The sequence below is a fragment of the Aethalodelphis obliquidens genome, unplaced genomic scaffold (genome assembly GCF_003676395.1).
Source record: "Aethalodelphis obliquidens isolate GAN/ISIS:26980383/991018 unplaced genomic scaffold, ASM367639v1 scaffold1, whole genome shotgun sequence".
Taxonomy (NCBI): Eukaryota; Metazoa; Chordata; class Mammalia; order Artiodactyla; family Delphinidae; genus Aethalodelphis; species Aethalodelphis obliquidens.
In genome coordinates this window covers 70304708-70319010 of record NW_020837945.1, presented here as the reverse complement: position 1 = coordinate 70319010, position 14303 = coordinate 70304708, and the positions used below count along the sequence as shown (strand labels likewise).

Here is a 14303-nt window from a genome sequence, read left to right as displayed (position 1 = left end):
GATGTGAGTGAATCGACCGTCAGATTCCGAGCAAGAAAAGCCAGACACAAAAGGGAACATCCTACAGCACTCCACTGATAGAAGATATAAAACCGGGTGTTTTGTAGTTTATCAGAAACGACTAGTCTCTGCTGAAAGAAGTCAGGCTGGTGTGACTGTGTGGGAGGATGAGTGGAGGGGACGTGGCATCTCTCCACGTAAGCGCTGCCTCTACCCACGCTCTGGTAGCGATGAGTTCTGCGTGGTGCTTACCGCTGCTACACGTGCACTGTCGTCTGTGCACATCGTACTTTAATAAAAAGTTGTAAATAGTTACTCATGCTCTCGTAAGAAATGCAGATGACTCGGAGAAGGACACATATTCTTCAACCAGTTTGAAGAATAAAACACAGAGAATGTAAAAGTGTATTCGACAAATATTTGTTTTTAATGTATTTAGTTCTGTGCAACAGTTTGTTGGAGAGAAGAAACAGAAAAGGGATGAAGAAAAAAAAGGGGATGAGCTGATTAGAGGAAAGGCGGGAAAAGAGAATCTGATGGAGACGCAGAGAAAGGGACGGGCTGGGAGGCACTCTGATACAAAGTGAGACGTGAAGAAAAGTGGAGATTGTGATGCCCAGAAACAGCCCATGGAGGAGACCCCTGCAAGCGGAAAGCGACATAAAGGTCAAAAGAATGGAGGGCCCAATGGGACATAGAAGAAAACGGGGGCTCCAGCCTCACAGGGTGAGGCAGGGAGGATGGGCAGAGGGAGTAGGGGGGAAGTCGGTATGGAGGTGAAGCCACGGACTGGCCCCTGATTGCTAACCTGGGCTGTGTGAGGGCAGCAAGTTATCACTGCTCTTTGAAAGACAGGGACGCTTAGCAGTTGCCTTCCCAGTGACTCCAGATCAGGGCCCAGCACTTGGAAAGTCTTGTCAAATATGTGTTGACGGATTGAATGAGATGATGCCTGCAAACCCAGGTGCCTCTGCCCACAGTGGGAACATCACTCTGGGTTTTCTGCTCCTTCCTTAGGGCCCTGACCACTTTGCCTGGTGTCCTGGCATCCCAGGAATTTCCCTGCCTGCTCTGGGGAGGATTTTTTACACTAGAAGGTTTTGCAAAATCAGACCACTTTATCAGAATCCTGTTGCAACGGAGAATGTTCCTGGCTCCCTGTTGTTTACAGTGTGCAACTGATTTTATCGGAGGAATGTTGTTTGGAAAGGAATGGTCTTCTCAGATGAGCAGACAAGAAACGGAAGGTCATTTGAGGACCCACCCCAAGCTGTTGAAGTTGGAACTCAGGGTTGCCATACATGATGCTCGGGAGCTTGGCCAAGCTGTGAGCAAGTCTTCCTCCCTGAAGGAGGTCCCAGCCCGTTTGCAGCAGGCTTGCCTTGCTGTGTTTACATTCTCACCTTGGCCCTCCAAAGCAAAGGCCTCTGGAACCCTGCACCAGCGGGCGGAGAAGCAGCAAGAGCTCCCTAGGCTTGGGGTCCAGCAAGCAGCCCAGCCGGACAAAACAAAACCATTCGTGACATACCAGAGAGGGACAGTAAAGCTTCTCCCGGGAGGTCAGAAATAGGGAGATGGGTTTATTCCTTCAGTTCTTTTGTCAAAATCGCAAGGCGCTCTGCTTCCCGGAACTCTGAACAAAACAGTGCAGGGGTAGCAAGTGTTCCCTGGGAGGCCTGCACCCTCTCTCTTCTGTTATAACCCTGGTGCTGTCCGGGCTGGCTCAGCAGCTTCTGTCTGCAGGGGCTCTTGATGTATCATCGGGCAGAGAAAAGGATGGCGTGGGATGCAGAGACGAGAGTGAGATGCTAAGAGAGGCGGGGTCAAGAGAGGGCAGAAGTCTTTGCACCTGGTAGGAGGGAATCTATCCTGAAATGGGAGAGAGCCGATGTGCCCCGGCTCAGGCCAAGGATGCTGGGCGCCGGTCAGCAGAGAGGAGTACACTGGAAAGAGCTGGAGCTGCTGGACACTGTCCACCAATCTCTGGGAGCCCTGAACAGGGTGGGTGTGCTAGCACATTGGTCTCACTCTCTACAGCTTCCTAAACTTCTTCATTCTGATGGGTAGAATTGTGTCCCCAGAAAGATACGTTCAACCCCTAACCTCTGGTGCCTGTGAATGTGACTTTATTTGAAAAGATCTTTGTAGATGTAATCAAGTTAAAATGAGATCAGACTGAATTAAGCTGGGCTCTAAATCCAATGACTGTGTCCTTATAAGAAGGCCAGATGAAGACACAGACACACACGGAAGAAAGAAGGCCACATGGCAATGGAGGCAGAGACCGGAGTGTTATGTCTACAAGCCAAGGAACGCCGAGGATTGCTGGCAGCCACCAGGACTTAGAAAAAGGCAAGGGAGAATGCTCTCTCCGAACCTTCAGAGGGAACATGGCCCTGCTGACACCTTGACTTTGGACTTCTGGCCTCCAGATCTGTGAGAGGATAAACTCCTGTTGTTTTAAGTCACCAAATTTGTCGGTACTTTGTTTACAGTAGGCCTAGGAAATGAATATATTCATGTCCCTCCAAATTTCAGATCCTTAGTTCCCACCCCTTCAGTCCCCCACTCTTAACAAACAGCTTTGTATTTGCTATCTTACAAAAAAAAAAAATTCAAGTCGTCAGGCAGAAATCCAAATCCCCTCTCCCCGCTCCTCTTTCCCTCCTCCCAAGGCCGGTCCCTCCACCTGTGCTATGGATTCCATCTTCTCCTGCTTCTCAGAAGCCCTTTCCTGTCAGTCATCTTTCCTCTTTCTTAGACCTTTGATATTTCTCTCTCCCAAGTAGACCCCTTCTATGTTCAAATTCTCCCACTAAAAGCGAGAAAAACTCCCTTACTCCTAATTCCCCTGTAGTTCCTGTCCTAACGCACTCTTCCTCTTCAAAGCCAAGCTCCCTTGAAGTTATCTTGACCAGCTTGGTTTCTTCACTTCCCATTCTTCCCAGCTCGCTCCATTGTCCCTTCTGCTCCACTGACACCTTTCTTAGTATGGTCACCGGTGACTTCCATGGGGCTAAAACCAGTGGATTTTCGGGTCTTCACCTTGCTGGACCTTTGGGCCACGTTACACCCTGTTAACCACCATCTCCCTCCCTTTGCTCCAGTGATGCAACTTCCTCCTGGACTTCCTCCCCCATCTCCATGGCTCCTGCCCAGTCTTCCTTCTGGCAGAGTCCCCCCTCCCCAGCCATTTCATGGTGTGTCCTCAGGGCTCATTCTTAGGCTCCCTTCACTGCCTACAGTCCTCTCTAGATGATCTCATTCCCAGGTAGGCAGATCTAGACCTCAAACTTGGACCTCTCCTCTCAGCTCCAAGTCTGCAGATCTAAATGCACACTTGACATGGCCACGTGCACAGCTCAAAGACATCCCAAGTCCAAGACAAAGTTAACCATCTTGACCTCAAAGACCTAATTCTCATTCACTGTTCCCACTTCCTTGTGAATGGTACCACCATCCATCCAATTATGAAGGCCAGAAACTCAGGAAACCTTTGACCTCTTTTCCTCACCCTCCGTATCTGTCCGCTTATCTTGTGGATCTTACCTGCACAGTCTCAAGTCCATACTCGTCTCTGAACTGATTTCTATCATCCTCATCCAAGAATTATCATTTCTTATGTGGACTCCGAGAGTTCAGGCATCAGTGCTTGTTTCTTTCTAAATCATTCCCCTTATCATAGCCAGAATGGTGCTTTCCATTCCCACCTCACTAAGCTAAAACCTTGAAATGACTTCTCTAAATTCTTAAGATAAAGCAAAAATCTTAAAAATGGGCTGTTAGGGTCTGCCTGATCTGGTCACTCTGAAAGTCTCCGGCCTCACTTCCCTCCACACTCTTTGTGCTCCAGCCACGTGGGCTTTCTTTGGTCCTTTCCATTTATCCCAATCCTTCCTGCCTCAGGGTCTTTGCACATACGCTCCCCACTCACCTTTGCCTGATTAACAGCCTACATGTTAATGGCCTACAGAGCTTTCAGATAGTAGCTCAATCTCATGTTTACAGGGAAACCCAACCCTCTCTCCCTCCTTCAGGGCACTTTCTACACTGACAAATTTACGTTTACATTTTTGGATAACTATCTGTCTCCTCCAAACCTGTAAGCTCTGTGAGGTCTGAGACTCACCCAACGCCCAGCACAGTGCCAGGCACAGAGTAGTCACTTAGTAAATATTTGTTGAATGACTAAATAAAAGAAAGAAGGCGCTATGTTGGGTTCTGGAGATGCAAAGAACAAGGCCCAGGACTTCCCAGAAAGCAGCTGGTTGTCGATGAGGGGTGGGAAGGGACAAGCAGATGAGAGGATGAGTAAACAGACCCAGGGTGTAGAAATGTGATGAGCACATAGCAGAGGAGCAGGCCAGAGGAAGCAGTGATGGCTGGTCCCAGTGTCCCACCTCCAGATGAAGCTCAGTCAAGGAGTCTGTGGACTGGTTTCTCAGCCCTCAGGGCCCCTAGTCCCGCGATGTTACTGATATGCAGTCACCACTGTGTCCACGGCCACAAACCCTGCAGGGGCACTGTCCTCAGGAACGGGCACACGTTGGGCCTGTTGCAAAGGCAGCGTTATTAAAGGCTCTGGTTACAATAAGAGCATCATGTGCAGCCTTTGAGTCCGATGGGCTTCTGATGCCTTCCAGACAGTGATTTCATCATATTCTCAGATTAGCCCTGGGAGGCAGCAAAGCGTAATGATTTTTCTCCCCACTGTACAGCTGGGGAGACTGAGGTCAGTAGAGATCACTTTTCTTGGCCAAGGAGTGAGAACAGCTCAGGAAGAGAACTTGGAGAGAACCCAAGGCCCTCTCTGCGGGGTCCGCCCCCCAGACCAACTGGCAGAGGAGGACACCCCAGACCGAGCGTACATTGTAGCAGCAGCCTGCAGGCTTGTTTACTTTGGTAAAGGACTTTTCATCAGAAGGACGTTTCATCATCTCTTGGAACCACAGAATGTTAAAACAGATGGGCCCTAAGAGATCATCTGATTCGACACCCTTGTTTAACGAGGGAGGAAACTGAGGCCAGAGATATGAATCTCCCTTCCCCTCCCTTTCCTTTTCCTGCCCAACTGATGCTGAGCAGTAGGGCAGAGACGGCTAGCTGTTTACCCAAGTCTCTTCTCCCCTTCTAGCCTATATGGCTAGACTATATTTCCCAGACTCCTTTGCGGTTTGGTGAGGCATGTGACCATGTCCTCTCTAGTGAGATATAAGAGAACGTGCAGCCTGGCCCATCAAAACCTCCCATCCGCACATCTCCATATTCTTTTTCACCTCTGGCTGATCGGGATGTCAATTCCAAGGACAACTTTGGAAGCTGTGCATTAGAGAATGACAGAGCTGCCACAATGCCGAGGCCCTGAAAGGCTATATGAAAGAAAGCCACCCCCTGACCTGAACATCAGTGCCTAAGGCTGTTAAGTGAACAGGGAGAATAAAATATCTACCACATGAAGTTGCTGCATTTGGGGAGGCTCTCATACAAGTAGAGACAGGAGAGCCCCTGCAAAAGCTCTGACCACATACAGCGTTGGGTAATGGACATAGAGGCTCACTGATGATTTCACTGTCAACCACTTTGGAGTGGCCCCTCTGGAAAGGCTAGAGACCTGGCTCCTAACTCACTCAATCCAGGAATCTGGTCTGAGCTGGCTTCCTACCTGTTTAATTCTAGATCAATAGACTCCCAGGGCTGGAATGGACCTGGGAATGTCATCTGATTTATCCCCTTGGCTCCTGACAGGGCCTCTTCTAAGCCCTCTGAGATGACCAAAAATCTTGTCTGGATTTTTATATCCCTGGGAAGGAAACACTCCAGATTCCTTAGACACTTGTTTTATTTATTTATTGCTATGGTGTCAGAAGGTTCTTTACTGAACCCTAAAACAGCAGAGCTGGAGCATTCCTTAGCAATCATCTAGGACAATCCTTGTTTTACAGATGAGGACACTGAGGCCTAGATCACACAAATAGTGGTAAAGTCAGGACAGGAAGCAAGGGCCCTAAGATCAATCTGACTGCTCTTTCCAGGGTTCTATCTGCCTCTAACTCTCTCTTGCTGTTTTCTCATGTTCTGCCTGGGAGGAGCTGAAAATATGCTGGGGTCCATCTTCACTGTGATCAATCTTTCCAGGTTCTCCTGTGTTTCTCCCCTCACCCCTCCCCTCACCTACCCAGCTAACCCGAAATAGGTCCTTCTCCTAGGAGGCAGAGAGAAGAGCAGAGAGGTGAATCTATGCCTAAAGGGGAGGCAGGTGTGACAGGTGCATGTTTGCTCCTTGAGCCTCGGTAGTAAAGACATCTCTGAATCCACACCAAAAGCCTGTAAGGGTCATTAAATCCTTAAATATTACTGGTTGCCCAGGAGGGCAAACTGGGCTATGTGAAATGTTGTCTGAGGAAGGAAGGGAGCAGCAGTGACCAGAACCTCTGAACACAGTGTCTTGGCTTATTGGGGGTTTTCTGGCTGCATTTCGGCAGCTGGGGGCAGTCCTGCCTTGTTAAAATGAGAGCAGGATCCCAAGAAGTCGAACTGGGGCCATGAGCGCAAACCGAGTTTCTTACAGGGGTGTTATTGTATATGGTACTTTCTTGGAAAGACCTGGAAATTCCATGTGAGAGCACTGGAAAGTTGGGTTTGTTTTGTGGCTCTTTAAAAACAAAACAAAATAAAACCAAATCGTTACTCCTCACTCCACGATTTAAGGTGAGCTTGTACATAGAGAGCATCCTTTATGTTTTCTGCCAAGTGACTCACTTGGACTGAATCACCAGAGAGTGGGCCTGGGTCCATCTGCAGCTGCCCTGGACACCACAATCTGCTCATTAACCTGAAGGGGAAGTCATGGGGCTCAGAGACAGCAACTGAGCGGAGCAGAGAAATGGGGTGGAGACAGGCCTGAAAGGGAAGTCCACACTCATAGTTTCCCGAGCATCTGGTGGTCAGACGCAGTCCCTAGTGGAACTGACGAGATCCCCAAGGAGCTCCAGTATTCATTTCAGTTGAGCCATTATCTGGATTATTGCAAATTCATAATTGTGGGACCAGAATTAATGATGCCACATGGTCGTTCACAGATAAATCCCTTAATCTTTGGGTCTAGCTTCAGAACCTTGAGCAAGTTGTCCTTTCATTTTGAGCCCTTCTTTCTTCACCTAGAAATGCAGAGGCTTACAGTCTAAAAATTTAGACATTTTATTCTTTATTTACCAAGAAAGTCTGTTTACACAAAACCTTTGAATCTCTCCTCCGAAAGTGTCCATTTAAGATTCTGGGATCTCTGTGCATCCTCTGTTTAATTTGCGATCTGCAGCCCTTTTCCGGATATGAGTTTGCCCTAGCCCTGTCTGAATTCACAGTTTTCTTTTCCCTGCAGCCTGTTTGGGTGTCCTGGCGGTGACATTTCTGCAGAACTCTGGTGTGAGCCAAAGGCAGTGGTGGGATGGGGATGCGGATGGAATCCGGGCTTGAGAGGGCGCAGGGAGGGGCATAGGATGACTCCCGAGTTGGCTGCGGGGTAAGGTGTTAGGCTTGGCCACCGCCGGCTCAGCCCCACCCTGGGGACTGGAGGAGAGGTGGTGGGAGAGGTGCAGGGGGTGTCAGATTAGTAAGGGTGGGGAACAGGGCCCCAGGTTCCACTTCTCTCGCATAGCAAAGCGCTTTGTATGATCTAGTTGGTGCTAATTATGTTCCCCAGCACCTGCTTTTCACCCATGGGCTGTGCATTTAAGGAGTTGGGAAATTCTGGTTCCGGATTCGGAAGACTCCGGTTTTCTAAATTTTCTGCACATGGCAGGGCAATACTAATTGGGGGCGGGGGGGGGAGGGGGCGGCGTGTGTGTGTCTGTGTGTGTGTGTGTGTGTGTCTGTGTGTGTGTGCCCGAGGTTGCTGGCTCCGAGGACCTCCCCCCGCGGTCCCAGGCCGGCGCTCGCGGGCCCGGCCCCCGCCCCCTTCCTGCCCTCTCCCCGCCCCCGGCCCGGCCGCGCTCGGCCGGTGATGTCAACCCGAGGAGGAGCCGCCCGCCCCGCGACCCGCCCGGGCTAATCAGCATGTAGCGGCGCCGGGGCCGCCTCCGCCGCGCCCGCCCGGCCCCCGGCCTCCCTCCTGCGGCTCCCCACAACTTTTGAGGCGGGGACCGCGCTCTCAGCCTCACTTCGCTCACTTCCCCGGCCCCGGGCAGCACCCGCCGCTCGCTTCCCTCGCACCCGCGCCCGCCCCGCGCCCGCCCCGCGCGCCGGGCATGTGAGCGCGGGCGGGCGCCGCCACCATGGCCTCGCCGCCGCCTCCGCTCCTGCTGCTGCTGCTGCCGCTGCTGCTGCTGCTGCTGCCGCCGGCCGCCCCCGGGACGCGGGGCCAGCCGCCCTCTCCGGGAGGCACGGGGCCGGCGGGGTCGCCCGAGCCCGGCCCCGAGCGCGAGCTGCCGCCGCCCTCGGAGCGCCACGGGCCCGCGCCCCCCGGCCACCGCCAGACGACCACTGCGCCGGGCGCCGCGACGCGGCTGGGACCCTCGGGCCGGGCCCCCGGAGGCAGGAGCGCGGGTGAGTGAGAGCCGGGGACTGGCGCCGCGCGAGCCTCGGGCTGGGGGCGTGGGCGCGCCCGGGGCCGCATCCCCCGCCCTAGGCCCCGGCGCCGCTCGACCCCGGAGGGGGCTCCGCTTCCCCGGGGCGCGCTGGGACCCAGCGCGGGGGGGCCGGGCGGGAGGGCAGCGAGCTGGGAGAGTGGTTTCCTAGCCGCTTTCGCGGGTGGCTGGACTTGGGGGTGTGCCCATCCTGTTCTCCCCCCCATCCCCTTGGAAGAAAACTTATCTCGCATGGTGTACCCCGGACCCCATATACACCTACCTTAAAAGAAATAAAATTTTTAAAAATCCACACCTTCAGAAAGCACCTCTCCCACTTCGGAGGTGATAACGTCCGACGGGTCCATTCCCCAATCCCATTCTTCTATAGATACAGAAATAGGCCTCTTCTGGTACAGAGCCTGACTTTCAAATTTAAATAACTGATTTTTTTAAAGGGTTCTAGCCCTGAGGATATTTGTAAAGGACAAAGGATGTAGTTGGAAACCAAACACTCTGCTGGCTCTCTCTAAAGCAGAGAGACTCGCAGGAACTGTGTGGAGATGGGGCTCCAAGGTGAAGCCCAGCAAAGCAGACGCTGCCACAGGGCTGTCCCCGAGCCTTTCCTCCCCTTTCCTTTCCCCGTGAGCTGGGGCTCCATGCACAGCCCCCGCCTGTCGACTCAGAGGGACCTGCCCTCTCTCCTCCGGACGTTTTTATTCAGTTCCTTCTTTGGGTCTGTAAGAAATGCTAAGGACTGAGTGGAATTCCAACCGTAATACCATTGTGACCTTGGGGATGTCACCTCTTTTGATCTCAGTCTGTCCATCTGTGAAATGGAAGTAATGATCCCTGCTCTTCCCAGCCTCCTGGTGATGATGTGACAAAATGAAAGTAAAAATAAGTGGAAAGTGCTTTGAACAAAGCCAGCAATGCGGTGGCGTAAGCTACTGCCTTCCTGTGAGTGACACAAGGCATACGTTCTCGCGGGTTGTCCGGAGAAGCCAGGTCGCTTGAAACAGTAGGTGTTGTCTTGGAGTTTAGGTGAAGGCTGAGAAGCTTTCATCTTTCTAATGGATACTTCATTTAAGCCTCTCGTATCACACAAACTTTCTGGGATAGGAATTAGCTTGCTTCGTTGCACCTAGGGATGCTTCCTCTAATTAAATAAGAAAAAAGCTTTAAAAAAATCCCATCAGATCCTCCAGTAAAAACTCAATTCCACATTCAGTAGTAATCCCGTCATTGCAGATGCCTTGTCCTCGTGAACTTCTCCCTCACTGGCACAAGATTGAGACACTGAGGAACTGTAAGGGAAGAGAGAGGGGAAGGAAGCTTCCAGACCTACGAGAGAAACAGTCACCATGACTGCAACTCTAGGTGACTTACAACATCCATCATTTTAAGTTCCACAGGAAGGAATCAAAAACATAAAAGACAATATTTCCTGGCTTTCTCACACTACAAGAGTAACCAAAGAATACTGTGCAGAAATTTGTGCATCTTCTAAATGGGAAGTGGAGTGCAGGGGATTGAGGCCATCTCAGGAACTAAAAGCAGTTTCTCTGGCTGGAAGTCAGGCTTTCTTAGCTGTAGGGCCTGATCTTGTTAGTGGAGGGGTGAGAGTGATGCTGACTTGCGGGGGCCTGGCTGGATGAGGCTGGTACAGGAGTCTCCCTCCTTCTCTCGTGGCTGAGAATCCCCACACATCACAGCTAGGTGTCACAGGGAGAGAGACAGTGGAGGCAGTTGGCCTAGGGACTCAGCAGGTAAGAGTTGGGGCTGATCTCCCTTGCTGGTCACAGACACCCCTCTCCCCCGCAACGCCATATGTGAGCCACACTTCCTCACAGGTGTGGCAGGTAACTGCTAATCCTGGCTTTGCAACCTTCCCAGTTACAAAGATTCATTAGGGGAGGTGAGAGCAATGGAGGTTTCAGGTGCGTGAGGCTCTGGGGGAATGCACCTGAGAGTCCCAGAGAGCAGGTAGGCAGGAGCTGGGGTTGTCCAAAACTTCTCTTACCTAAGAGGATCTCCCCTGGGACCACCACCCCCTCCCCCGCACTGTGCACAGACACCACCCAAGGAGTGTCTGCACTTCACCTGAGCTAAGGCGAGATCTCAGGTAGGATGTTAGGAAGGTGAGATGAGAAAAGAGGAAATTGATTACCTGTTGAAAACTTCTAGAAGCTACCAACATGGCTTAGGATTCAGGCAGGACCTGTGCTGCCTTTCTGGTGGTGGCCCACATCACGTCACTTAGAGGGAAAAAGAAATAATGAACAAGAAAGCATCCAGTGATTTCAGTGAGTCCACGTTTCCTAATAACCTCTGAGATTTTCTCTGGACCCTTTTCGATCGGCCACCATGTATCACAAGGTGCAATCAGTTATTTCCCGAGGCAGCCAAGTCTCACCACTGCAGGGGCCTCCGGAAGCCCTCTGGTCCACACAGCGTCCCATGTGGTTATCTGCCCTCTCGGCACCCCTGACAGATGGCCACCCGGGCTCTGCACCGATCTTTTAATGTTTGGGGAGGTGCATAACAGCAAGCTGCTGGTTATGAGCCCTGAGTCTTAACAAATAAGGTGCTTCGTTTGATCTTTGGTGAAACTGCCTGTAGCCCCTTGTGTTGCGGAGATGCTGGTGGTCAGTGCTTGGTCCTCATGGCCTGGGCTTCCAAATATGATGTCAACAGCAGGGACCAGAGAATGTCCTTTTCTTCCCTGGGGCCATTTCTAGCCCCTTAAGCTCCTGGCAGGGTTCGAGGTTCTCACTGTTGAGGAACCGTGCTTGCGTTCTGTCTGTCGGTTGTTTGCCTGCCTTAGACCTCAAGTCCCTGGATGGCAGCACTGCCCCCCTTTGTTTGGCCTTTGATAAGCTTTTGCACCCACCTGGCACCCGCGGGCCGTTAAGCTAACCTTGTTGCTGGTGTTTCAGCCAGTGGCGGTAGAGAGGATGCCAAGTCCTCGAGGTTTCCTTTTTCTTGCTGTTTTTGTTTTGAACACCTCAGGGCTTGTGAGCCACAGTTCTGCCTGCTTAAGTGGATACGCTTTGACTTTCGTACTTCACAGTCCACGCTTTCGCTCTGAGATCCGCAGATGAGCGCGGGGGTGGGGAAGAGGAGGCCTAAGTCATGATGAAAATCAGTGCAGAAGGAAAGCACTTTCCCACCCAAAGGGGAAATGACGCTAACGAGCTGAGCAGCCAGACCAAGGAATAATAATCTGAGAAAAATGCAGCTCCCTGGAGTAAAGGAAGCGCCGTGAGCCCAGCCCCTTCTGGGCTGTTACATAGCTGTCCCCTGAGTTGCTGTAACTTTGTGGGCCAACTTGTCATTTAGCTTTAGCTGAGGGGGAACCCTTACACAGTGCAGTGAAGGTCTGGGCCGAACAGGAGGCAGCCCCCTGGCACGAGAGGGAGCTTTCCTCCGGGCATGTCCCGGCCGAGGCTGGCGGCGGTGGTGGTGGGGATTTCTGAGAAGCCCTCTTGCTTTGATGGAGGGTGCCCCAAATAGAAGGAGGGATGTGGGGAAAGGGACTCATCCTGGCCCGTGTGTGTTTAAAAGCCACGTTCTTTTAACTTCATGCTTGCAAATGCTGAACAGCTGTTTCCTGCCGGAGAGCTGAATGGTGTGGGTAGGGTGAAAATGAAAGGTGTTTGCTGCCCAGCTAGCCAGTTACTGCACCCCTAGTCCTGGACAGCTGGGGAAGGAGCCTCTGCCCTCCCAGTGATCCCCTCTGCCTTCCAGCAGCCCTGCCCAGCTGGCTGAAAACGGTGTGCTCAGAATTGGCCTGTTGTCTCAGAGCTGCTCAGAAAGAAAGCAAAGCACAGATGGCAGTTGAAGTTTCTGAGCCCTTATTGCCTCCTTCAGTGGCTGCCCTCTGTCCCCACCCCCTTTTGTGTGAACGGGAGGTTTCAGCTGCAATAAATGTGCCCCCCTTCAAGAATCCTAAGGAAGGAAGCAACAGGGGAGATCAGTTTTGCTCCCTCTTTGACTTCTAGCCTTTGAGCACCTGTGTGGTTGAAACTTATTCCTCGTCCCATTTAACCCTCAAAACAACCCTGTGAGGGATATCACTGCCCTTTTACAGTCGTGGGAACTGAAGCCTGGTGATGTTAGATCAGACAGTAAACGGAGGAGGAGGAATTTTAATCGATTTGACCAAATCCGTTTGCTCATTCCACAGTATCATGCAGCCTCAGTTTTCTCATGGGTTAAATGGGGTGAGAGTTGCCTAGATCTCTAAGATCCTCTCCAGTGCATCGTTCTTCTTCCTCTCTTCCTCAGATCCTTGCTCTTGCCCTTTTTTCAAGAGTGAGGACTGTAGGATTGGGATGAGAGACAGAATGAGGAGGTGGCAGTAGTAGTGGGGACAACCTGCAGAGGAGAGATCTTATAAACGAAGATGGGACTGCAAGTCTTTCTACATGTGTAAGATGGTATTTTATTTGGAGATTGTGAATTACGCCCTGTTTCTATGCCAATCCGTAAGGTTATTGATGCCAGAGGTAGCTACATTCATTAGCAACCAAACTGAAATGAATTGGTGATGTTCTCAATGGGCTCTCCTGGGAACAGCGCTGGTATTCTGAGGAAGTGTTATGAGTACTTATTCAGTAGGAGGAGACGTCAAATGGTTCCCTATTCAGAGGCTGTAAAATTGTTTCCTTTTTAACTTCTATGCCCTCTTCTACCCATTCATCGTGCATCTCGAGCAGATAGAAACGAAGATGTTTCTGTCCTGTCTTCTCTCTCTTCTTTTGTTGGAGTGTGGTACGTGACTCAGTCTGCATCATGTTTGACTGATCTGTAAATCAGAAAATATGTACAGAGCTCTTTCTCTGTGTGAGGAGCTGTGCCAGGTGACAGGGAGGGTGAGGTGCAAGTCTGCCATGCCCCCAGGGAACATGTAGTCTTGTTGGAGCACAAGATCCAAATGTCTAAAAAGTGAAATGATGTTGCACGAGTGATTCATCGATGAACAAGTGTCACGAGATCACACTGACCCAAGGAATGGTGTGGATGGAGATGGAGAGACGGATGGGGCCGGCAGCCCAGGGAGACACGTTGGGGAGAAGGAAAGAGTTGCTTGGATGTGGATAGACAGAGAGGGCAAAATCCCAAATATTGAAATGCTCAAGATGTTTTAAATGCAGGTTAACAGCCAGGAAGGTGGGGGGAGAGGACTTGAGGAGACTAGTTAGGCTCCAGCATAACTGGAGTCATTAGACGGGGCTAGAAAGGAGGATCAGGTCAGGTTGGGAAGGCGGCCGTGTTTGTCTCGCGCGCGTTGAGGAGCCCCTGAGGGCTCGTGAGGAAGGAGCAGTGTCATCTTCTTGCTCAGTGTTCATTGTGCTTGTGCCGGAGCCTCATGGGTGAATCACATACAGATCTACCCTTACTACAGCCCAGCAGTCATGTCAGAGATATCAGAGTGCTGGTGGGCAGTATATCGACACCCTGGGAGGAAAAGGGTGAAAACAGAGCAGGACGAGAATGTAGGGGAGCGGAAATTGAAAGGGGGCGATGCAAGGGCCCAGGCAGGAGGACCCGGTGACTGCCTGGCTGCAGGTGTGATGGGGGCGCGGTGGGTGGAGAGGAGCTGGTTTGCGCCAGTTGAGGTGCCTTCACCATAAACACTGCAGCCTGTCCCGGTGAAGCCTTCCTTGGCCAGTTGAGAATGCAGAGCTGAACTCGGACGAGGTCAGGGCTGATTCAGCCTGGAGGGTGAGCCCCAGC

General features: G+C 51.7%; 1 protein-coding gene across 4 annotated transcripts in view; it reads left to right on the top strand.

The window, feature by feature from the left end:
• The first annotated feature begins 8116 nt into the window (after window positions 1–8116).
• The window catches only part of HEG1 (heart development protein with EGF like domains 1), an 82384-nt gene continuing 76197 nt past the window's right edge, over window positions 8117–14303 (top strand). For 2 of the 4 annotated variants that reach the window (XM_027107018.1, XM_027107022.1), the window contains exon 1: window positions 8117–8541. In XM_027107018.1, coding sequence (XP_026962819.1) covers window positions 8271–8541 — 271 coding nt within the window. In that variant the 5' untranslated portion in view covers window positions 8117–8270. The remainder of the gene's footprint in view (window positions 8542–14303) is intronic. The other 2 variants (XM_027107005.1, XM_027107016.1) reach the window with 2 other exon arrangements.